At 43.4% G+C, this 26,656-nt stretch overlaps 1 protein-coding gene across 1 annotated transcript in view; it reads right to left on the bottom strand.

The window, feature by feature from the left end:
- Positions 1-9,457: 9,457 nt before the first annotated feature.
- LOC137543736 (deoxynucleoside triphosphate triphosphohydrolase SAMHD1-like) overlaps positions 9,458-26,656 on the bottom strand; it is a gene marked incomplete at its 5' end in the record, with an annotated part of 213,254 nt that continues 196,055 nt past the window's right edge. The window contains one exon of the mRNA XM_068264867.1: positions 9,458-9,597. Coding sequence (XP_068120968.1) covers positions 9,496-9,597 — 102 coding nt within the window. The remainder of the gene's footprint in view (positions 9,598-26,656) is intronic.

The raw sequence follows: 26,656 nt of genomic DNA, 5'->3' as shown, positions 1-26,656 counted from the left end.
GTTAGCTAATGCAGCCTGATTGGCTGAAGCCTCTTTCCCTCCTGTTTTCCCCTCCCACGCCTCCGTTCCTCTCTTGTTGGCCAATATTTCTCATGCTGAGACAATGCACTTTTTATAGTGGAGGGCGGGCAATGCATACACAATCAGGCAAAGGAGAGTAAGGGAGGAAATGAAATCAGGATTGGTTTAAAAATAGCCACCGTTAAAATGGGAAATGCTAAGAAGGATTTTTTCTTTTTTTACTCTAGAAAAATTTCTAAAATCAAAACGTGGACCGTGCAATACATACTGTATGTTCTGTAAGTAGAGCAAGTATTTATCTACTTATATATATATGTGTGTGTGTGTGGGGGGGGGGGGGGGGGGGGGGTTCTGACATAGTATGGCTGACAGCTCCTGTTTAAAAGGGCTGCCAATGCACCTCATGTGAGTGCCAAAGAAGAGACAAATAAGTAGACACAGCAGGGGAAGAGTCAGGGAGAATGTGACCATTGGGGAGGTGGAGGCAACCCAGGACACTAAGGAGGTGCAGGCAAGGAAAAGGTGTATGCACCTCACCAGTGTGGGCTTTTTTCAGGCTGCACGTGGACTACAAGTGCATGGCAATTTGCATCCTTTGCCGAAGGCTGATCAACAGAGGACGTGCACGATTACATTTGTGTATAATGTTTTGTTGGAGTACAACTTTATATTTGACAACTCTGGGCAGAATTGAGGTTGCACAACACACAGCTCTCCATGCCAGTTACCAATGCGGTCTCCCTGGCGAAAGCTGACCAGAGGCCACACATTGCTACGGCTCTTGGTGACCCACACTTCTTCTCTGGTCCTTCACCCATGGGCCTAAGGTCACTGCCCTACTTCTACATATCTTTATAGATGGCATTCATTCCAGATGTTATCTAGTTCATGATGCCAGCTAGCAGTGTGGTCTCCTGGTGTTTTGACGACAGAGATTGCTACTAGTGGGTTGAGATAACACTTAGAGCCACCCTTTCTTAATTTCAGGTGTGCCGCCACCGTATCCAACTGCTCCAGCAAGCAAAAATCCTGTTGGCCTCCTGTCACTTTACCTGCCTTTTTCTGGAAAACCACGTCTTTTGCAGCGTATTTATTTTTCTTTTGTTGTCACTGTTCTCCTACACACACAGAACATTTAGTGGTTCCAACACATACAGGGGCTTTGCTATTTTTACGTTTAAGTTCAGCCCTGGAAATCGATAAATTGGTTCAGCGGTAATTTGCAGTACAATCGAAAGTTCAACAAACTTTTCTCAAAAAGGTCAAGCATTTTCAACAAAGACCCGTGGCATAGTACCAGACCTGTGTTGTATAGGCTCCATCTTATTGCCTGAGGAAGCGGGTCACTCCCGTGAAACACATATTTTACTGAAGTATGTAAATAAATTGTTTTGCTGAAAATTGATTCACATTTTCTTGTGTCTGTCCGGATGAGGTAAGTCCACCACTACCTCCTCATTTTTAAACATTTTAGATCTTTTTATCCTTCTGGCATCTCTGTATCTATACTACGTCAATGGGGGATTCGTTTGTTTTGTGTAATGACTATTGGTAAATGTGTGGTGTTGGGGTACAGGCAATTGTGGTTTAGAGAGTTGTGTTCTTGTTTGAATTCTATATTTTCAATAGACAGCAAGAGGGGAAAATGTTTTGAAAAAATAGAGGAATGGATAGCTTCTCCCATATCTGGCCATGATATTTCCTTTCAGTCATTTATTTTTCCATCTTGGATAAGTTCATCAGAGGTCTGTAGCATAGGCATTTCCACCAAATGGCATCAGTAGCAGAATTTTTGTCTCAAGAAGCCCTTTACTTTTACATGTAAATGACCACAGTTATTAGCATTACCATTTTGCATGTTGTGCTATTGTGTATCTACTCTCACCCTACTGCAATAAGCCACTAATCAATCCCCATATGTTGTCTCCATAAATGTTGGTATACAACTTTATTCCCACCACCACCATCCAAGAGACTAAGTATCTGCCAAAGACCATGTTAACCACCACATTTGGTCAGTTTTTTGGGGCAGTTTCTGGAAGCAGGAAATTTGGGCGCCCAATTAGCGGCAGAAATTTGGGTGCCACCTTAAGTGTCTGTATAAACAGCAGTTATAGTGTTGTTCAAAAAAAAAAACAAAAACAGCAGTTATTTATTTAATTAAGTATTTATATAGTGCCGACATATTACGCAGCGCTGTACAGAGTACTGTATATTGTCTTGTCACTAGCTGTCCCTCTAATCCCTACCATAGTCATATGTCTATGTATGTATCATGTGGTGCATGTATCGTAGTCTAGTGCCAATTTTAGGAGGATGCCAAATAACTTGTCTGTAAACCGGAGTGCCCGGAGGAAACGCACACAGACACGAGGAGAACATCCAAACTCCTTGCAGATAGTGCCCTGGCTGGGATTTGAACCAGGGACCCAGTGCTGCAAGGCGAGAGCGCTAAACACTATGCCACCATGCTTCCCTATAGTGTGAAATTTGGGTGCTTGTGGCACCTGATAAATAGCTGCTGCCAGGGCTGCCTGCAATGCAAATTTTGCTTTGCGGGCAGACCTGGTGCCTACTATTTATCAGGAGCCCAAATTTTGCACTATAACCGCTATGTTCCTTTTTTTGGTGTGTTGGCGGCTTTGGTGGAGTCAATTGGCCATGGTGGGAGTGTTAAGGTTAGGATTGCGGGGGTTTAAGTATGGGCATCGAGGTGGGTTGGATAAGGTTAGGCATGGGGGGGAGGTTAAGGCTAGCTGTGCCGTATTAAGATTAGGTTCCAGGGCTGGTTGAGGTAAGGCATCGTAGAAGGAGGGTTCTGTGTAAGAATAAGGTTAGGTTTCCCATACACTCCATATTGTATCCAAGATTACCCACATTATTAACCCATTGGTTATAAATCCAGAACGGGGTGTTCCTGAAAATACTCAGTAAACATGCTTAAATGGCAGATAATGGTTTTCCAGTACTTGTGTTATTGGAATAACTTCCAGCGGATTGGATTTAATAGTTAATGTTTCTCGACAAACTGGGCACCAATAGCACCTTCGTGAAAGATATCTAAATACCATCTGGTTGGGTAGCTAATATCTGCTGCAACTAGATGTTACCACATGGTGGTGTATAGGAGGCTGTTGTTAGAGAGCTTATAAACAGTAGGTTATGTAGCGCTGTAAAGAAACATAACTACGTAATTCCCAAATGTTGAAATTGTGTTATTTTTAGTTTTTTAAAATCAGCCAAATCCTAACCAAAACTTTCATGTTGGTATCTGCAGGATGCAGAAAGCTTGAAGATTAGTGTTCAACCCTTTCCTAGGCTTTTTTTTTTTTTTTAAGTCATCCATGTCCCCTCCATCTCTTTTTTTTATCATCCGGTTGTGGGGGGAACATGGATGACTGCTGCAGGTCAGGTGGGTCACTACCTCCCCCACCTAAAAAATCGATGCCCTAATGTGCCCCACTACACATTTGGTGCCCATCTATGTGTATGGGCACCTTTAGAAGGGCAGGCAAGCATGGTCATGTTCCATAATACCCCCTGCCTACACATTTACGTACAAGCCGGCCTTTGCTCCACTGTTAAGGCTGGTGTGTTATTAGGCAGGTATAAATCACAAATGTTATTTCTTTTTATTCCCCAGTCCATTGACAATTGCTGAAATTCTCCTTTAACCTCCTTGGGGTAACCCTGAGTTAGGCTCCAGGTGGAAAAAAAAGCAGCCAGGAGCTGTAATCCCAAGCCTAACTCGGGGCAGCTGCCAGGTGGTATATGCAGAGCCTGCAGCGCAGCGGGCATTTCAGCTCACCTCCCCCGGGATCCAGACGCTGGAAGCCATTCTTCTTCTGGTCCTCGGAAGCTCTAGATCCCTCGGTGACATCGCTGTTTGTCGTCATCATATGGGGTACAGCACTACTTAGAGGACGGAGGGGGTATTGCAGTGTTGGATCCCAGGGAAGTGAATAAGTGCAGGGGCTGTATGATTTTTTTGCCCTGCTTTTAAGGTCTAAAATCTATGAAAAAATCCAGAAATAATCATACCATCAGGGAGGTTAAGCTTATACAAACTTTACTGCCTACTGGGACTTTTGTTACCTTACCAATGATTTCAAGAAGCACCAAGAAGAATGAGCCATACAAACGTACTATTGTTTGCCAAAATTTGGAGTTTTATTTACCAGTTACAATCAAAGTCTGATTTCTGTAAATCGTGCAATTGTTTTAAATGGTACAAGAACAGCAATAAACCCAACAGTAGAGTTTTGGAATCCCCTTCGATAACCCGTTTTACAAATGTATATATTATAATTTATTCTTATATATTATAATTTATATATTCTTATTCTTGTATATTATATTATAATTTATATATTATAATTTATTCTTAAAAAAAAACAAAATAAAGAAAACGTATATGTATATCCACTGAAAACAATAAAATTCATTACAGCAGAACATGATTAGATGAAAAACAATCACCAGAACAAGCACACATAAAAAGAGGGGGAAAAATTAAAATCATTTATAATTTAGTGAGATTCAATGAACATGAAATATTGTGCATAGAAACGTTCCTTGAGCCAGGGGCGTAACTAGAAATCACTGGGCCTCCCTTTGAAACTTTGGATGGAGCCCCCTAGATGCTGTTGTTGCTGGAGGGGGGAGCGTTGATGGTAGCCTGAGGTGAGGGAGGGGGGGGGGAGTCGAGCCCCCATCCCCGCTGCTGTTTGTACCTGCTGCTCCGCTTTTCTGTCATGTGCCCCCTCCTGCCTCTAAAAATGGCCCTGGAGGGCCCCAGAGCCAAGGGCCCCCCCAGGCTTCTCCCCCTAAGGGCCTCCTGCAGCTGCATCCCTTGCAGGGGCTATTGTTACGCCTGCCTTGAGCAAAGTGAGGCTAATCAAGGCAAATGCAAAGAAAACTGGAGCAGTTGCCCAGAACAACCAATCAATCTTTGTTTCCTTTACTAGATAAAACCTGATTGGCTGCCCTGAATCTTTTTTTGCTCCAGTCTGCTTTGCGTGGTTTTTGTTGATAAACAATAATTTTCTCAGTCATTTTGCAATCAAACATGGTGCTAAATATGAGTCAGTCCTGCACACGTTGCATGTGTATATACACAGCCAATAATCCGTACAGAGATGGATTAAGATGTAATAGGACCCTAGGTAAGGTAGTACATTTGGTGCCTCCTTGTGATCCTTATTGTAGGCTGAAGTGGAGAGAGGTCAGAGAAGGTTGCAAATGGGCCCCTTGACACCCACTAGGCCCTAGGCACCTGCCTAAGTTGCCTGGTGGATGATCCTGCTCTGAAATTACCCGATCATTATTTATAGCTTCTACACAAAAAAAGAAGAAAGGAGCATGTAGTGCAAGTTTTCATGTAATATACTAGTCAAAATGATAGACAATGAAGGCAGAATTATAATTGTGTTGTGTGAAATCAATTCAGCAGGAGAGTAGAGTCTTATTTATCCGGCACAGGTGGGCATTGCCTGATGCCAGATATGTGTTCCTGCCGATTGCGTGAGAAGTCAAGCTAGCGGGCCTAAATTAGTGCGCAGCGGAAGCTACTGACAAAACCTCCGGGTGCCGGTCTTCTTCACTTCCTGCAGCTCCCAGCTGCTTTGCTGCATGTTCTCTGTATGGCTCCAATGCATGCATGTGACCCATTGAGGGTCAGGTGACATGCCGGCAGCCATTCGAGGATGCAGCACAGCAGCTGGAGGAGTAAACATTCCGCTGCTAGTGCAGTTTCCGCTGCAAGCTGCTCTGCACAATGAGCCCTGATAGCCCCCTGAGACCCTCCTTTGTGTTAATGCACGTTACTATAGCAACAATTGCGCTAATTTGCACTACGAGTTGCACTAATAGCGTAATTCCCAGCACTGTGATCAGAAGTAAGGGTAATATTGCCGTACCAACTTAACCACTTTATCCACAAGTCAGTAGATATATGTCCTCTGTGACTTCATCTAAGCCACAAGTCAGTAGATCTACTGACTTGTACAGAAGCAGTGCTGTGCAGGATTGGGCTTGCTCCTGTGCACATTTCTGGCACTATCTGATGCAGCACTAATTGGTGAATGGGAATATATGTTTCCTGAGCTAATGAGATTGATTTTTACTATTAAAAATACTTTTATTTTCTCATTTCATTATTTTAGAATCAAATATCTTCACCAGAAATTGTGACCGGAACATAATCTAAGTTTTGTGATAAGCGGCAAGAATAGCCAAACAAAATTTGTGTTTTTTATCTACAGTAGTACTTTTTATTTTTAAACTGGTATTGTTAAAACTGAGAAATAAATGTTTTTTTCTATTTTTTTCTTTGTTTTCCCATTAAAATTCATAGAAAACAAAATTGTTCGAGGGAAAAAAATGGCATACAATGAAAGCCTAGTTTGTCTTGAAAAAAACAATATATATTTCATTTCTGTGTCCTAACTAGGGATAAAGTTATTTCTGATTAACTAAGGACATAGCTAAACTGTCAAACCTGCTCTGGTCAATAAGTGGGAAAAAAGGTCTGGATGCGAAGTAGAAAACTAAAGAAAGGATTATGACTCCACACAAAAAAAAAAATAGCTTACTCATTTGATGAGCTCTATGATGATCTCTTCAATTTAAATGTGGATGAATACACATTTCAGCCCATGGATGGGATCTTTAATAATTTCTTATCTTCTCTGAGCCTACCTACCCTCCTATATATACAGGTCCTTCTAAAAAAAATTAGCATATTGTGATAAAGTTCATTATTTTCTGTAATGTACTGATAAACATTAGACTTTCATATATTTTAGATTCATTACACACAACTGAAGTAGTTCAAGCCTTTTATTGTTCTAATATTGATGATTTTGGCATACAGCTCATGAAAACCCAAATTTCCTATCTCAAAAAATTAGCATTTCATGAAAAGGTTTTCTAAACGAGCTATTAACCTAATCATCTGAATCAACTAATTAACTGTAAACACCTGCAAAAGATTCCTGAGGCTTTTAAAAACTCCCAGCCTGGTTCATTACTCAAAACCGCAATCATGGGTAAGACCGCCGACCTGACTGCTGTAGAGAAGGCCATCAATGACACCTTCAAGCAAGAGGGTAAGACACAGAAAGAAATTTCTGAACGAATAGGCTGTTCCCAGAGTGCTGTATCAAGGCACCTCAGTGGGAAGTCTGTGGGAAGGAAAAAGTGTGGCAGAAAACGCTGCACAACGAGAAGAGGTGACCGGACCCTGCGGAAGATTGTGGAGAAGGACCGATTCCAGACCTTGGGGGACCTGCGGAAGCAGTGGACTGAGTCTGGAGTAGAAACATCCAGAGCCACCGTGTACAGGCGTGTGCAAGAAATGGGATACAGGTACCGCATTCCCCAGGTCAAGCCACTTTTGAACCAGAAACAGCGGCAAAAGTGCCTGACCTGGGCTACAGAGAAGCAGCACTGGACTGTTGCTTAGTGGTCCAAAGTACTTTTTTCGGATGAAAGCAGCTTTTGCATGTCATTCGAATTTGCATGTCATTCGGAAATCAAGGTGCCAGAGTCTGGAAGAAGACTGGGGAGAGGGAAATGCCAAAATGTCTGAAGTCCAGTGTCAAGTACCCACAGTGAGTGGTGGTCTGGGGTGCCATGTCAGCTGCTGGTGTTGGTCCACTGTGTTTTATCAAGGGCAGTGTCAATGCAGCTAGCTATCAGGAGATTTTGGAGCACTTCATGCTTCCATCTGCTGAAAAGCTTTTTGGAGATGAAGATTTTTCAGCACGACCTGGCACCTGCTCACAGTGCCAAAACCACTGGTGAATGGTTTACTGACCATGGTATTACTGTGCTCAATTGGCCTTCCAACTCTCCTGACCTGAACCCCATAGAGAATCTGTGGGATATTGTGAGGAGACAGTTGAGAGACGCAAGACCCAACACTCTGGATGAGCCTAAGGCCGCTATCGAAGCATCCTGGGCCTTCATAACACCTGAGCAGTGCCACAAGCTTATTGCCTCCATGCCATGCCGCATTAAAGCAGTCATTTCTGCAAAAGGATTCCCGACCAAGTAATGAGTGCATGACTGAACATAATTATTTGAAGGTTGACTTTTTTTGTTTTAAAAACACTTTCATTTATTGGTCGGATGAAATATGCAAATTTTTTTGAGATAGGAATTTGGGGTTTTCATGAGCTGTATGCCAAAATCATCAATATTAAAACAATAAAAGGCTTGAACTACTTCAGTTGTGTGTAATGAATCTAAAATATATGAAAGTCTTTTTATTAGTACATTACAGAAAATAATGAACTTTATCACAATATGCTAATTTTTTTAGAAGGACCTGTATATATAATTTCTGGGATCCGGATTTGTGATCATAGATTAGGATTATCCGCTGATGATTTAATTATACTAATGAGCAATACACCCAATGAGGAGCAGTTAAAGTCATGGCCAAAAATTGCGCGTAATTGCTATTTATCGTAATATTGATAGCCATTACGCTATTTAGCGGGTGGCTGTGATTAAATTGTTAGTTATTGTATTATTGTTAGCAGGAATTGGGAAGTCTTAGGGCTAGGCACCACCATGGGGTCTTAGGGCTAGGCACCACTAATGGGGATCTTAGGGTTAGGCACCACCAGGGGGGTCTTGGGGATAGGCACCACCAGGGGAGTCTCTGGGTTAGGCACCACCAGGTGAGGGTTTTGTGTGAGAGTAGGGAGATGTTAGGTTATAGTCAAGCTGTAGACTGTATATTTACTGATAATGTAATCACAATTAAATTGTTATTTACCATTTTTGTTATGATTATTTGTAATGTTGCACTTAAATTGTTTTACCAGTATTGTTATTAATATTGTTATTTAATGTTGTGCCTAAATTAGCTTGCGACTTTTTTAAATGTATGCCACTCATACAATGCATTACATGCAGATTAAAAAGGACTAGATTAATTCATAGGGTAGCCTGCTACATAGTAAATTAGTCTAAATCATTCATAATGGGTCTTAACATGCCTAGAGTGACGTTTTTAGAGAACAAATTACAAAAGCCTTTAATTTCCCATGGGCAGACCAATCCATAAAATACAGGTGAATGATCCTACAGCTCCCCCCCCCCCCCCCCCCCCAAGTTTACAAAATACAATTACATAGGGTGGTTACAGAACCTTCATGTTGACCTTTCTAATGCCACCTAAATAGATATTTCATTAATAATCCATGTTTTATTCAATGTTATGATTACCTCACTACTACTAATGATTTATCCAATGCTTGGATTACCTCATCACTACTAGATACTAATGCTTTATACAATGAAATGATATACTCACTACCACTAATGTTTTATCCAGTGTTATAATTACCTTACAAGTGCAATCTGCATGCTTCGTGCTTACGGCTAGGTTAAGCAAAAATTCGGAGAAAATACACAACTAGAATTAGGTTTGAAGCTGTTATTGAAGCACAGAAACACTACTTAGTTGTTTTGGGGTTTTTTTGGGTGTTTGTCCCCTGAAGTTTCCCGTTTCCTCTTTCTCTTGTTCCCTGTACTTCCCTGCTGGTCTTCTTCATCATCATCCTGGAATAAATATACCAGACTGAATTTTAGTAGGAAAGAAAGACAAATGTGCAGAGCCTAAAACAAACAATACCAGAAGTTTTAAAGAGGAATACACACCTACCTACAATCTGTCCAACTATCTTCCAAACTTGTCTGTTGGAAGATAAGTTGGGTGTGTATACAGCTGACAAACAACTAGATGACCAACTGATAACAGGTTGTTTGTCAGATCCAACCAGTGGATCAATCTGCGCAACTAGTACAGGTCCTTCTCAAAAAATTAGCATATTGTGATAAAGTTCATTATTTTCTGTAATGTACTGATAAACATTAGACTTTCATATATTTTAGATTCATTACACACAACTGAAGTAGTTCAAGCCTTTTATTGTTTTATTATTGATGATTTTGGCATACAGCTCATGAAAACCCAAAATTCCTATCTCAAAAAATTAGCATTTCATGAAGAGGTTCTCTAAACGAGCTATTAACCTAATCATCTGAATCAACTAATTAACTCTAAACACCTGCAAAAGATTCCTGAGGCTTTTAAAAACTCCCAGCCTGGTTTATTACTCAAAACCGCAATCATGGGTAAGACTGCTGACCTGACTGCTGTCCAGAAGGCCATCATTGACACCCTCAAGCAAGAGGGTAAGACACAGAAAGAAATTTCTGAAGGAATAGGCTGTTCCCAGAGTGCTGTATCAAGGCACCTCTGTGGGAAGGAAAAAGTGTGCCAGAAAACGCTGCACAACGAGAAGAGGTGACCGGACCCTGAGGAAGATTGTGGAGAAGGACCGATTCCAGACCTTGGGGGACCTGCGGAAGCAGTGGACTGAGTCTGGAGTAGAAACATCCAGAGCCACCGTGTACAGGCGTGTGCAGGAAATGGGCTACAGGTGCCGCATTTCCCAGGTCAAGCCACTTTTGAACCAGAAACAGCGGCAGAAGCGCCTGACCTGGGCTACAGAGAAGCAGCACAGGACTGTTGCTCAGTGGTCCAAAGTACTTTTTTCGGATGAAAGCAACTTTTGCATGTCATTCGGGAAATCAAGGTGCCAGAGTCTGGAGGAAGACTGGGGAGAGGGAAATGCCAAAATGCCTGAAGCCATTGAAGCAGTCATTTCTGCAAAAGGATTCCCGACCAAGTATTGAGTGCATAACTGAACATAATTATTTGAAGGTTGACTTTTTTTTGTTTTAAAAACACTTTTCTTTTATTGGTCGGATGAAATATGCAAATTTTTTGAGATAGGAATTTTGAGTTTTCATGAGCTGTATGCCAAAATCATCAATATTAAAACAATAAAAGGCTTGAACTACTTCAGTTGTAGTGTAATGAATCTAAAATATATGAAAGTCTAATGTTTATCAGTACATTACAGAAAATAATGAACTTTATCACAATATGCAAATTTTTTGAGAAGATCCTGTATATATATATATATATATATATATATATATAGATAGATAGATAGATAGATAGATAGATAGATAGATAGATAGATAGATATATACTAGCTGATCACCCGGCGTTGCCCGGGTATGTATTTGGCTGGTGTTGGCTCCATCCACTTAATGAACGTTATCACAAAAATAATGAACTTTATCACAATATGCTAATTTTTTGAGAAGGACCTGTATATCATGCAGGTTGGTACATGTGAACAAGTCTTTTGAACAACTTTGTTGTTTTTGAATGTGAACATATTATGCAGTTTGTCGTTTAGCTTGCACGCATAGGCCTTGATTCACTAAAGGGTGCTAAGTGTTAGCACGCTAGTGAAAAGGCACTTAGGATGTGAAAACGGCCGCTTCACGAGCTAATATGCGCACAAGCGTTTGCGCACGCAAAGGTTAGCGCTGCACGGTGCGCGAAACGTCGCACCGTTTGCACGCAAAATAGCCTGGAAATCTATTTTACACACAAACGGTGTGACGTTTTGCGCGTACCGGTGCGACGTTTCGGGCGCACCAACTTAACGCGCGATCAGTAACAGCTTTGGATGTGCAAACTACTTAGCACCCTAGTTTGCAGGTCCAAAGCTTTTAGGCGTGCTAACTATGTTAGCACCCTTTTGTGAATCAAGCCCTTAGTATTTATGTGAGTTGGTTGTTTAGTTGGTTGACGTGTATGTATGTATTTGTCAGGTAAACAACTTGTTGTGTGGCTGGTCATGTTGCGCGGTTGGTTGCGCATTAAGTTGGATGAGTGTATGAGCCTTAAAGAGACACTGAAGCGAAAAAAAAATTATGATGTTATGATTTGTATGTGTAGTACAGCTAAGAAATAAAACATTAAGATCAGATACATCAGTCTAATTGTTTCCAGTACAGGAAGAGTTAAGAAACTCCAGTTGTTATCTCTATGGAAAAAAGCCATTCATCTCTGCGACTTTCAAAGTCGTGGAGAGGGCTGTTATCTGACTTTTATTATCTCAACTGTTACTAAACAAATTCCTTTTTCTCTGACAGAGTAGAGGTCATTAGTTCACAGACTGCTCAGAAAGAATCATTTTGAAAGCAGAGTGTTGTGTAATCTGCACATATTATAGAATGATGCAATGTTAGAAAAACCGATATATACCTGAAAATAAAAATATGAGAATATTTTCTTTGCTGCTAATATTCTAGTAATTATTCATAGTACACAACCAATTCATTATATCATAAAAATTTTTTCGCTTCAGTGTCTCTTTAAGACCTATGTGTCTTGTTGCAGCCTCTATCATCAAGCTATAACTTTATCAAACTTGACTTTTCATAAAAGTGAATGCTCTCAACCTCTAGTTGCAATCTTTAGTCGCACACCAAATGAAGGCAGTCAATAATTTTTGAGGAGTCACTGTCACTGATGGCAGTCACTTGTAAAGCAAGACCACTGCTAAAGACGATTCCCTTGAGACAAAGTACTAATTGAAGCCCACACATGGCACACTGAGCTGTCATTTTCTAGTTCATTCAGTTGTTTTATCTGGTTGTCTGAAGGTGTAATGTTTTAATGATGATTGTTGGTGTTTGATTTAAATGGCACTTCGATCATTTAGTATAATATCGTTATAATAAACTCTGATATAATCGAACTTTGGGTATAGTAAACTAAGGGTCCAGGTCCCAGCCATTAAGTATGGGGGGCACCTGATAAAGTAAACGAGGATATACAGTAATAGAACTTCTGTAATAGTGAACCTGGATTTTGGCCCCTGCGGTATTCTGTATTTATAAATTAATAATTAAATAAGTAAGCAATTTTATTAACTACATTATTCTGACTACCGTTCCTCTTTAAGGAGATAAAGAATATTAGTACAAATCAAGTAGCCGCTATAAAGTAACTAACAACTTATAGGGTGTCAACAAAATCCCTGGCCCTATTAAGCTGTCAACATCGGTAGAAATAAAGACATCTAAAATAGAGGCAAATCACATTGTACCCAAAGGAGAGCTTATACCTCCAGGGGGATAGTACTAAGTGTGTGACGAAAACAACTACGCATCCCAAATCCTCATATATTTATTTGTGGCACTTCTACACTAATAGATGGCCATGTGAAATGGGAGTACAGTATAAACAGCTCTAATCCAGTCTGTCCGGAGGGTATCACTGGTTGGATCCAATATTTTGTTAAAGGGACACTTAAACCAGGAATAAAAAAACAGTTTTACTTTCCTGGGGCTTCTACCAGCCCCCTGCAGCCGTCCCGTTCCCTCGCAGTCACTCATGAAGCCTCCGGTCCCGTGCTAGTTTTGATTTTGCTGACAGGGAGTCAGCGTGCTTTCTGCGCCTGCACAGGCCTCGCCACGCATATCCTTCTTCATGTTCCTGTGCTCAATAGCGTCCAGCCCAGGCACAGGACGCTATTGCCAATGGGAACACAAAGAAAAATAAGCGTGGCCAAGCCTGTTGGGCCTGTCAGCGAAAATGAAACTAGCTGGCAGCGGGGAACTGGAGGCTCCGTGAGTGACTGCAAGGGTACGGGATGCAGGGGGCTGGTAGAAGCCCCAGGTGAGTAAAACTGATTTTTTTACTCCTAGCTTAAGTGTCCCTTTAAGTGTTTGCATGCAGTATGGAAAGGGTTTAGAAGGAAGAGTTTTGTGTATTTACCCTTTGAACCGTGTGGTTCAATATTTCATAGACATACCTTGGGGTCAAGGACCACAGAGCAGTCCATCCTGTCATTAACAAATTTAATAACCCTGCCTAAACTTCACTAACCTGACAGGAGTTTGATATTGTCTATGGAGAAAATAGAGATTGAGAAAGCTTTCAGGAATACAAGGTGAAACTTTAGTAGAACTTTAAAGGGGTACAGTCAAAAATGGCGCACATGAAAAATGGTGCACAGTGATGCCGCTAATCTTTTGGCCGCTTATTGTTGTTTAACGTTTAGCTATAACATTTTAATTATGCTGCCTCATATATTTCTCATATGTAAATATTGTGTGTTTTCATCAATTATTTAACGATTTGTCATGAAGGGTTAATGTTTATTTAATGTTGGTATGTAATGTTTATCATTTATTTATCGTGTATGTAGAAAGCGCTCCACTTCAAAGTAGATAGATAAATGAAGATAACTTGTCCCCTTTGGGACCGCACTCACCCGTTAAGGTGGACCACTGTCAGACTGGTCAATTGGGCTCAAAAGATGTTCATTCTTGGCATCCGGGTCGTCCTCGATGCGTTGTTATTCGGTTATCTGTATAGGGAGATGATCCCATGCGGATAAATGGTTCCTGTAGTTCAGGTACTCCTCACAGAGGGTGTTTAGCTCCAATGTACCTCACAGAGGGAATGAATAGACCATAGCGTAACTCCGTAAAAGTTAGCAAAATGTATTCCTTAAAATTGTACTCACAAGCTTAGGTATGGTACAGGCGTTTAGAGTATATAACGGGCTCTCCCCCGTGCCTCCCGGGTAAGGCCTATGAAGGTGCACCGCTCCACTCAAGTTCCGCCGTCCGTTCCCGTGTTGGAGTCAAGTTCCTGGTGTGTCCTGTGGCTCCACCCGACGCGTTTCGTCACACGCGTGACTCATCAGGGGCGTGGTTAGTCACAGGACGCCAGGATGCTTTATAGGTGTACGTATTCCGTATTGTTGCCCCTCTTCCGGCTTGTACAGCCGGCCATGGGGGGTATTGCGTCTGCTCCAAGATGGCGCCTGTGCGCCGTAATGACGCCACATCCAGGTGCGCTCTCTGCTACGTCGTGGGGCGGGAGTCTAGGTTGTGCGCTCCAACGTGGGGCGGAATGTGCGCTCCAGCGTGGTTACGGGCTAAGGGCTGAGAGTCCGTTTTACAATAGTTTTGGAAAATTCCATTGACTTTACTATTAAGAAACATGTTAAAAAACAAATTTAAATTACAAATTTAAATTAATTTACTAGATAGTATCATAGATTAAAAATAACCATAGTATGCTAAAATGTAACAACATTCAATTTCAAACCCCACTATGCCATCTTGTGGGGAAAGTTAGTAAAACATCACATCACATCACATATTCAGGAAGTTAAACGTTTGTCTCTCATATCTGAATTAAGCTACCATCTAGTGGTTTATATTCATATCTCCTTCTTATTAGTTTTATTGCAGTACAAGGTATTCTAACACAATTGCCCTATAGGTCAATTCCACTGAGGTCTTCTTTCCCTTCACATTATGAGCCTATAAACAGTTTCAATTCAATTTATGAACTCTCATTTGTTCTAACTGTTTGCTATAAAGCAGTTTAAATCTAATTCAATATTATGTCCATTCGGTTGTAGAGTTCCCATATTGAAAATCCATTTGGTTTCTCTCTTGGAGATATCTCTTGTTTTAGTACAGCCAATATATTGGGTGTTGAAGGGACACCACACCATATTATCAAGAAGCATTGGCCAATACTGAAAGAAGACATCATCCTGGGAAAAATCCTCCCTGAACAGCCGAAGTTTATCTATAGGAGGGCAAAAAATCTTAAAAACTATATAGCCCCAAGCTGTGTCAACCCACCCAAGACAGTGCACCCCTTTTGGCAAAAGGAGGGTTACTTTCCGTGCAGGGGGTGTGTCGGGTGTAGAGAAGCAACGTCAGTAAAATGCAGGGAAGTTACCTCCACAACGAATGGAAGAGTATACAAAATTAGACAGAACATAACGTGTAACACAAAAGGGGTTGTCTATATGGTGTGGTGTCCCTGCAACACCCAATATATTGGCCGTACTACTAGGCAATTTAAGACTAGGATAGGAGAACATATAGGGAACATAAGGAGGAGCCACATGGGACATAGTGTCTCGGATCATTATAGAATATACCATAACTCAGATCCAAGCTCTCTAAAATTCTGCGGGTTAGAAAAAGCAGAATATTCATGGAGGGGATGTAATAAAACAAGAGATATCTCCAAGAGAGAAACCAAATGGATTTTCAATATGGGAACTCTACAACCAAATGGACATAATATTGAATTAGATTTAAACTGCTTTATAGCAAACAGTTAGAACAAATGAGAGTTCATAAATTGAATTGAAACTGTTTATAGGCTCATAATGTGAAGGGAAAGAAGACCTCAGTGGAATTGACCTATAGGGCAATTGTGTTAGAATACCTTGTACTGCAATAAAACTAATAAGAAGGAGATATGAATATAAACCACTAGATGGTAGCTTAATTCAGATATAAGAGACAAACGTTTAACTTCCTGAATATGTGATGTGATGTGATGTTTTACTAACTTTCCCCACAAGGTGGCATAGTGGGGTTTGAAATTGAATGTTGTTACATTTTAGCATACTATGGTTATTTTTAATCTATGATACTATCTAGTAAATTAATTTAAATTTGTAATTTAAATTTGTTTTTTAACATGTTTCTTAATAGTAAAGTCAATGGAATTTTCCAAAACTATTGTAAAACGGACTCTCAGCCCTTAGCCCGTAACCACGCTGGAGCGCACTTTCGCCCCATGCCGGAGCGCACATTCCGCCCCACGTTGGAGCGCACAACCTAGACTCCCGCCCCACGACGTAGCAGAGAGCGCACCTGGATGTGGCGTCATTACGGCGCACAGGCGCCATCTTGGAGCAGACGCAATACCCCCCATGGCCGGCTGTACAAGCCGGAAGAGGGGCAACAATACGGAATACGTACACCTATAAAGCATCCTGGCGTCCTGTGGCTAACCACGCCCCTGATGAGTCACGTGTGTGACGAAACGCGTCGGGTGGAGCCACAGGACACACCAGGAACTTGACTCCAACACGGGAACGGACGGCGGAGCTTGAGTGGAGCGGTGCACCTTCATAGGCCTTACCCGGGAGGCACGGGGGAGAGCCCGTTATATACTCTAAACGCCTGTACCATACCTAAGCTTGTGAGTACAATTTTAAGGAATACATTTTGCTAACTTTTATGGAGTTACGCTATGGTCTATTCATTCCCTCTGTGAGGTACATTGGAGCTAAACACCCTCTGTGAGGAGTACCTGAACTACAGGAACCATTTATCCGCATGGGATCATCTCCCTATACAGATAACCGAATAACAACGCATCGAGGACGACCCGGATGCCAAGGATGAACATCTTTTGAGCCCAACTGACCAGTCTGACAGTGGTCCACCTTAACGGGTGAGTGCGGTCCCAAAGGGGACAAGTTATCTTCATTTATCTATCTACTTTGAAGTGGAGCGCTTTCTACATACACGATATTTACAGAAGGGATTTGCTATATCCTGCAGAAGGGCGCATACACGCAGTATATCAACTGGAACTATTTGAACTATTTGATTTTGTTAAAGAGACTTTTTGCGGTCCTACAGGTTTGACACTGGTTTATGAACATTGTAGCGCTATTTGTTATACACACCATTATCATTTATTTAAGCATTCACAATTGTTCCTTTCATATTTCAGTAATCTTTAATGTTATAACGCTATTGTTTCTGTTAGGAACCCGTTCAGGACTTGATCTACCTGCTGGTGGCTCTGTGTGCGGGACTTCTGTACTTTCTATATCCACCACCAGGGGTCTGCGCACTTCATGTGTTCAAACTCACAATCCTCAGTCTCACCTGCAGATGTCATCAGACTCTGGAGTTTCCTGGGACTTCCACCTCCTGCCTGCAGAGGTCAACCTACTTGGGACTTTGCAGGCCTATCTGCTGATACGCCCATGGCTCCCCTTACTTATAAGGAATACTGTAGGGGGGTCGGGGGAAAATGAGTTGAACTTACTCGGGGCTTCTAATGGTCCCCCGCAGACATCCTGTGCCTGCGCAGCCACTCACCGATGCTCAGGGCCCGCCTCCGGTTCACTTCTGGAATTTCCAACTAAAGTCAGAAAACCACTGCGCCTGTGCAGCCGCGCCCTCCCTCCCTTCCACTGATGTCACCAGGAGTGTATTGCGCATGCCCTGTATGGTCTGTGTCTGCACAGTATGCTCTTGGTGACGTCAGCAGGAGCGAGGACACAGTCGTGCAGGCACAGTGGTTTTCCGACTTTAAAGTTGGAAATTCTAGAAGTGAACCGGAGACGGGGCCCTGGAGCATCGGTGAGTGGCTGCGCGGGCACATGATGTCTGCGGGGGACCATTAGAAGCCCCGGGTAAGTTCAACTCATTTTCCCCCGACCCCCCCTACAGTATTTCTTTAAGACCAGCTCTCATTATAGCAGGTGCCAGAACATCACATAGCTTCCCCTGTGCTTGTTGAACTCTGGTCTCCTGTATCTCTGGTCCTATTCTGATTACCCGGTATATGATTTATAGCTAGTCTCTGACCTTGCTTCTGTGTTGCGATCTTGTACTGCGATCTGATGTGTATATATATATATAAATATATATATATATTGTATGTATTTGTATATAACCCGCTGTATATTGTTTCTGTGTGTATTCCTCAAGTAGGTGTATATACTGTATATTTGTATATGACTTCTTAGTTAGACTAGTTAGGGTTTTGGTTGCATTAATTCATTTGTTTGTATATACACTGTGTGTGCTTAATAAACACCATTCACTTATTTCCGTGTTCAGTCTCGTTCTATCCTGCTGCAAACAGTGATCACCTGTGCTTGTTTTGTGGGGTTTGTAACAGTATGTTCTGGCCATTCTGATCACTGCAGCTTGATATATCGTAGGGCTGATAAAACTTCCTGTCTTAAGTTTATCCTCCCGGTCATTCATAATGAAGTCCAGTGAGATGTACTATTATATGTTGCTGGCTGATGAGGAGGGAGATCACTGCAGACAGATTTTCTCTGAGTATCCCAAGAAAGATCTCCTCCACCTGATCAAACAGCTGCAGGATAATGTGCAGCAAGGTGTGTTCTGCAGACAGGAGGTCCAGTCATTGCTAGCAATCTGGAGCAATCTGTCAGTTTCTGGTTATCCTAGCAATGATCTGGATCCACCTTATGATCTGACAATGGTGGAGATGTTACTCGATTTAGGCCCCATTCACACTTGCGTTTTGCCTTGCAAACGGACCGGATCCTGATCGGATCAGGACGTGATCCTGATCGGAACCGTACGGTTCCGATCAGGATCCGATCAGGATCCGGTCCGTTTGCATCAGGCATGCATCAGGCTGCCATCAGGATCCGTGGGCAAAAAATAGCTAAATTAAAAAAAAAAAAAGGTTGGGGTCAGCAGAAGGTGCACCTGTAGAATCAGGTTCCTCCGCTGTAGGCCTCACCTCCACCTCCGACATTCTGCCAAAACAGCTCCAGCACGTCTGTCACTGCTGCTCCACTCCAGACATGCTTGGCCCATGTGTCCCCATCCGAAATGGCCGCTTGGATACGCATAGGAAGTGGGGTAGAATGTCAGGTTTTTGTAGGCAGTGTGTTCTGTGCCTTCCGTTCCCCATTGGTTTCTGTGTGCCTGATGGTGCTGTCAGGCTCCGGTCAGGCTCCGGTCAGGATGCGTGGGCCGGAGATCCGGACCCAAAAAATAGCGCATGTTGGAAAAGAGTCCGGATCCGATCCGGCTCCGGTACGTACGGAACGGACGCGTGTGAACGTCCGCATAGACATTACATTGCTATGCGGAACGTACGTTCCGTTTGTACAGTATGCGTTCCGGATCCGATCCGGAAAATCCTGATAGCGAACGCTAATGTGAACCGGGCCTAATTGGAGGGTGATGAAGATTATTTGGTTGAATATTGTTCCAACAAATCTAAATAGTTCCGTTTTGAATGTTCCAACTCTGTTCTGTCTCTGTCTAACAGGAGGGTTTGTAGTTTTGAAATGATTGCTCCTCTAGTTGGTGCATTGAATAAAATATCTTTCATATGTGCCAACCCTGATTTTCACCCTGTCACTACCTCCTCTCCTCTGTTCACTGACCAGAGTTCACAGCACTACATACACACTTGAGATAAAAGTCTTTAGAAAAGGCAAGATCACAGACCAATGTTACCCCATTCCATGTAGTATGAGAGCCATACTCTACACAGTCTATTCTATTGAGGTGAACTCCCCATCAGATAAAAATCTTTGCAAGATGCTGCACACACAGATGCTGTACACATTCAAAAGATCAGTATCAGCAAAAGATCTGTTCCTGCAAAATGAATTCATAGTCTATGAGATCTGCAGATCCTCATACACACCTTGTTTAACAGACATTCATCTGCATATCTGACCATCATCTGCAGATCTGAAAATCCATCCTGGTGGATCTGATCTGCAGATGAACGTCTGTGAGGCCCAGTGCACACCAAAACCACTAGCAGATCCACAAAACGCTAGAGGTTTTTGGTGCGGATTGCAGAGATTTGGCCCAGTGCACACCGAGCGGATTTGGATGCGATCCGCTGGCCGCATCCGCCTGTAAATCCGCTTGGCTATTGTATTTCAGTGGGCTGGTGCACACCGGCGGTTTGAGGTTTTTAACAAACCGCAAATGTGCAGCAGGAGGCACATTTGCGGTTTGCTACAAACCTCAAACCGCCGGTGTGCACCAGCCCATTGAAATACAATAGCCAAGCGGATTTACAGGCGGATGCGGCCAGCGGATCACATCCAAATCCGCTCGGTGTGCACTGGGTCTCAAACAAGGTGTATGAGGATCAGCAGATCTCAATGACTATGAATGCATTTTGCAAGAACAGATCTTTTTCAGGAACAGATCTTTTGCAGATACTGATCTGTTGCATGTGTACAGCATCTTTGTGTCCAGCATCTTGCAAAGATTTTTATCTGATGGGGAGTTCAGCTCAATAGAATAGACTGTGTAGAGTATGGCTCTCATACTACATGGAAGGGGGAAAAAAATTGGTCTGTGATCTTGCCTTTTCCAAAGACTTTTATCTCAGGTGTGTATGTAGCCTAAAGCTACATACACACATATGACAACGATCGTTCGTTGTGAACGACGAACAAACTTTTAATTGACGAAAGAACGACCTAAGTAAAGTTAACTTTTAAAGGTGTGTAACGATCTGATCGTTAGAACGAATGTTACATCACGTAAAGCAACTATAAAAATGAAAAGTTCCATGGAGAAATAGCGAAATGCGCATGTCAAGCCTAGTACGAACGACCGTTTTCCAACGATGTGCTACTTTTGCAAACGATAGTTTGAAAAAATCCACCAAGCTAGATCGTTAGTTTTTAACGATCTAGCTCGTCCGTCGTTAGACTTAATGGTCGTTGGCTGCTTTTTTTTTAAAGCGGTATCGTCACCATAAAAATCACATTTCAACAGCAACTGGTCTGAGTGTATTAAGTGATAAAGATGCATTCAAAACTTTTTCTGCTGTTATGATTTGGAGTTATCACATACTTAAGGAGCACTGGCCCTTTAGTAGTCGGTGCCAAAGAATTGCATGCTGGGGGTTCTTTTTATCTATAATGTATTCCTCCTCTTTCCTTTATTTCCCTGACAGCTGCTTATCTGAAACCTAATCCCCTACTCACTTGTGTTTACAAGCAAGGCTGAGGCAACTCAGCGATTGGAGGAGACAAGAAAAAAATTAAGGGCAGAAATTACATCACGAGTTAGTCTTAACTGTGGGCAAAAGACATGGCCCCCACCACTAACAGAATTCTCGTCATTTACTATATAACATTCACTGAAATCAAAACGTGGACAGTATAATACATGTGTTATGTAAGTAGATCAAGTATTTATCTACTTATATATGTGTTTTTTTCCCCTGGCATAGTATGGCTGATCCTACTGCGTTAAACGATCGTCGTTTGAAATGAACGGGGAACGATCGTTTCAAACGACTATAGTCGCATGTGTGTACGCACCTCTAGTCATGAGCAAACAGCCTGTATACCCGTTACCGATAGCAATCAGCTCCAAGGACTTTCATTCATTTGCACCTGTGACTCCAAATATCTCAGCCTCTGCATCTACTGAAATCAGATCCACAACCCAGTTCAAACAGCACTCAGCCACAACCAAAGAACCCGCTAACCCGTTGCCCATAGCAACAACCTCCCAGGATACTTATTTACCTGCTCCTGTGATCCGGAAGAGTGCAGCCTCTCTTCGGACCGCAATTAGATCCATGCCTTGGTCTAAGGAGTACCCTGTAACTACACAAAAGTCCATGTTGCCATTACCCATAGCAACCACTCCTAAGTTTTCTCTGTTGCCTGCATCTGTGACTCAAAAGACTGCATCCCCTAGAGCTACTGGAATTAGATCCTCACCGTGCTTCAAACTTAAAGTGACACTTAAAAATTAACGCAAATTCTTTCCAACCTTGTCAATTAACCACATACAGTCTTCACTGCAATCTGCATCTTCAAAAAGCACCCTGCAACCTGAATTACCAGCAGCTCCTCTTCAAATCAATCCAGTAACAGCCTTGCCTCCAGCCACTCCAGTAACAGAATTTTGCACCCTGTCAGCAGAGACTTTGTTTTAGCCTGCAGGTAGTAATCCTCCTGCAAACCTTATGGACTGTAATCAGCCTGCACAGCCTGTTGAAGACTGTATTCCTCCTGCAATGTTTGCAGATGGTAATCCTCCTGCAAGTCTTATGGACTGCAATCAGCCTGTACAGCCTGTAGACTGTATTCCTCATGCAAAGGTTATGGACTGTAATCCGTCTGCAGACTGTATTCCTCCTGCAATGTCTGCAGACTGCAATATCTCTACAAAGCTTATGACCTGTATTTCTCCTGCCATGCCTACAGACTGCCATATTTCTGCAAAACTTATGGACTGTAATCCGACTTCAAACTGTATTTCTCCTGTAAAAGTCATGGACTGTAATCCACCTGCACAGCCTGCAAACTGTATTCCTTCTGTAAAAGTTATGGACTGTAATCCACCTCCACAGCCTGCAAACTGTATTCCTTCTGTAAAAGTTATGGACTGTAATCTGCCTGCAGACTGTATTCCTCCTGCAATGTCTGCAGACCGCAATATCTCTTCAAAGCTTTTTATGGACTGTTATCCTCCTACAGACTGCAATATCTCTGCAATGCCTATGAACTGTAATCCTCCTGCAATGCCTGCAGACCTCCAGCCTCTTTCAGAATCTGCAGACTTCCAGCCTCTGTCAGAATCTGCAGATTTCCAGCCTCTGTCAGAATCTGCAGATCTCCAGCCTCTGTCAGAATCTGCAGATCTCCAGCCTCTGTCAGAATCTGCAGATCTGGAGCCTCTGTCAGAATCTGCAGATCTTCAGCCACTGTCAGAATCTGCAGACCCCCAGCCGCTGTCAGAATCTGCAGACCCCCAGCCTCTGTCAGAATCTGCAGACCCCCAGACGCTGTCAGAATCTGCAGACCCCCAGCCGCTGTCAGAATCTGCAGACCCCCAGCCTCTGTCAGAATCTGCAGACCCCCAGCCTCTGTCAGAATCTGCAGACCCCCAGCCGCTGTCAGAATCTGCAGACCCCCAGCCTCTGTTAGAATCTGCAGACCCCCAGACGCTGTCAGAATCTGCAGTCTTCCAGCCTCTGTCAGAATCTGCAGACTTCCAGCCTCTGTCCGAATCTGCAGACCTCCAGCCACTGTCAGAATCTGCAGACTTCAAGCCTCTGTCAAAATCTGCAACTCAATCTCACCTTTTTGCTAATTGATTTTTACTCCTCATGCCCCCTGGCTCTAATGTGGTACGCAGAGTAGCAGCCGCAAAAGAGAAGTGACGTCACATGCAAATTCAGCCTTGATTGGCTGAAGTCTCTGTCACTCTCGTCACTGCCAGCTGCTAGGGAGCAGGAAGGGGGGGCAGAAGTTGTCCGCTGTAACTATCCTTGGCCCCCCTCCTGCAGTGTGCCATGTCCGCACTCCTGCTGCATCTTTCTCCCCCTGCATGCCCCCTCGGCATCCCTTCTCCCCGCACCATTACAGAGCAGAGCGGGGAGGGATAAAGCCAGCACACACAGACTCACCTCCTTATGGTTCCACGCGCTGGAGTTCCCATCTATACTCTCTGCACTGCCTACGTTGATAGTGCAGAGATAATGGATGGGAACTTTAGCACTTGGAACTATTAGTAGGTCAGTCGGCCTGCGCTGCCTTTCTAACTTCCCGCTCTGCTCTGTAATAGTGCGAGGAGCAGGGATGCCAGGGGGAATAGTTAAGCATATGGGATCCAAGACGGACACCACCAGAACCAGAAGTCAGTGGATTTTACAAACGTTGTAAAATCTGAATTAAACCGTGGACAGTGCAATTCATCTGTTAAGTAAGTAGAGCAAGTAATTATCTACTTGCTTATGTGTTTTTTTAATAATGCATTGTATGGCTAACAGTTGTTCTTTAAGAGGAGACTGTGTGAATTAGGCCTTCACGGTAGAATATCTGCTAGGAAACCACTGCTAAGGACAGGCAACAAGCAGAAGAGACTTGTTTGGACAGAGGAACACAAGGAATGAGCATTATACCAGTGGAAATCTGTGTTTTGGTCTGATGAGTTCAAATTTAAGATTTTTGGTTCCCACCACCGTGTCTTTGTACGACGCAGAAAAGGTGAACGGATGGTCTCTACATGCCTGATTCCCACAATGAAGCATGGAGGAGGAGGTGTGATGGTGTGGGGGTGCTTTGCTGGTGACATTGTTGGGGATTTATTCAAAATTGAAGGCATACTCAACCAGCATGGCTACCACAGCATCTTGCAGCGGCATGCTATTCCATCCGGATTGCGTTTAGTTGGACCATCATTTATTTTTCAACAGGACAATGACCCCAAACACACCACCAGGCTGTGTAAGGGCTATTTGACCAGGAAGGAGAGTGATGGGGTGCTGCGCCAGATGACCTGGCCTCCACAGTCACCAGACCTGAACCCAATCGAGATGGTTTGGGGTGAGCCGGACCGCAGAGTGAAGGCAAAAGGGCCAACAAGTGCTAAGCATCTCTGGGAACTCCTTTAAGACTGCTGGAAGACCATTTCAGGTGACAACCTCTTGAATGCCAAGAGTGTGCAAAGCAGTAATCAAAGCAAAAGGTGGCTACTTTGAAGAACCTAGAATATGACATATTTTCAGTTGTTTCACACTTTTTGGTTATGTACTATACTTCATGTGTTAATTCATAGTTTGGATGCCTTCGGTGTGAATCTACAATGTTCATAGTCATGAAAATAAAGAAAACTCTTTGAATGAGAAGGTGTGTCTAAACTTTTGGTCTGTACTGTATGTTCTCCCCAATGTGACAAATACCCACCAGTCCCGTTTTATTACGCCACAGTTGCCATTCAGATCACATCCACTAGAGGCTTCTGAAGGCACATACACTGTGAGCAAAGTAAACGTTTAAGATTGGATGGTGTGCCCATACATGATACAATCTCAATTCGATTTTGTGCTGGAAATCTGCTATTATGCTGCCACCACTATCCAGACTGCAATGAGGCAGAGAGACCTTGGGACAGGGGAGGACTGGGACCTTTTGACCTGGGGGGACAACACAAACTAGAGGCCCGTTTCACGGCACCCCCAGCCCAAAGCCATATCTTTCTTGTGTGCAAATCTTCAAATTGTGATGACTAACAGCCCCAGCCACACACACACACACACACACACTATGTACCTGATGCCTAACCCCATTTCTCCGCACAATCTACCTGTCTGTGTCTGATGCCTAACCTTAAAGGAGTTATCAGGCTTTTTTTATGAAAATAAGTGCTACTTACCCAGGGCTCATCCAGCCCCAAGCTCCCAGCATGTCCCTTGCTGCAGCTCTGCAGTCAGCTGTTCGCTGCCGCTGCCTCTCAGCTCCCGGCGATGATGTCAGGCCGACTGCGCCTGTGTGAGCGGCGCTGTCAATCACCGCCACATGGACCAGAGCGTACTGTGCAGACGCAGAACTACTGCACCTGCGCAGTACACTCCGGTTCACGTGGCGGTGATTGACAGTGCTGCTCGCACAGGCGCAGTACAGGCCGACATCCAGGTCGGACTGGTGCCATCGCCGGGGACTGGGAGGCAGCAGCAGCGAATGGCTGACTGCATAGCTGCAGCGAGGGACATGCTGGGAGCGTGGGGCTGGCGGAAGCCCCGGGTAAGTAGCACTTATTTAATTAAAAATGCCTGATAACTCCTAACAACCCCCCACCCCCCCCCCCCCCCCACACACACACACACACACACACACACAAACCTACCTACCTGGTGATGCCTAACCCCACTCCTGCCCACCCACCATACAAACTACTTGTCTGACACCTAACCCCCCCCCCCCCCTCCAACTACCTGTTTGACAGTGCCTAACTGCCTACCTCCCCCCTCCCCTGCCGCCAATCACACCACAAGAAGAAAAAACGTTCCCCCTCAGGCCAGGGTCAGAATGGGGATGATTATCACACAAAAAAAAAACTCAGAGGGCACTGGCCTGGGCAGAGAATTGAATTTGACAGTAGTAGCAGGCAGGCAGCAAAGTGTGAGTAACTCAGTGACAAGAAGGGAGAAGAAGTACAGAAACAAAACTTATAAAAACCACCTTCTCCTCTGGCAACCTGGACCCAACCTCCTCTATCCTCCTGTCTCCTCAGTCCTACACCTCCTCCTCCTCCACAGCAGCAAGCAGCTATAGGTGGCATCTCCGACTCCCAGCCCCCAGAGTGTCCGACTCCTCCAGCCAGGACAGCCAGCCAGCCACTCGTAGCT

The sequence above is a fragment of the Hyperolius riggenbachi genome, unplaced genomic scaffold (genome assembly GCF_040937935.1).
Source record: "Hyperolius riggenbachi isolate aHypRig1 unplaced genomic scaffold, aHypRig1.pri scaffold_194, whole genome shotgun sequence".
In the NCBI taxonomy this organism is placed as follows: Eukaryota; Metazoa; Chordata; class Amphibia; order Anura; family Hyperoliidae; genus Hyperolius; species Hyperolius riggenbachi.
Note: the sequence above shows the minus strand (reverse complement) of the source record. Positions and strands in the feature narration are given on the sequence as shown.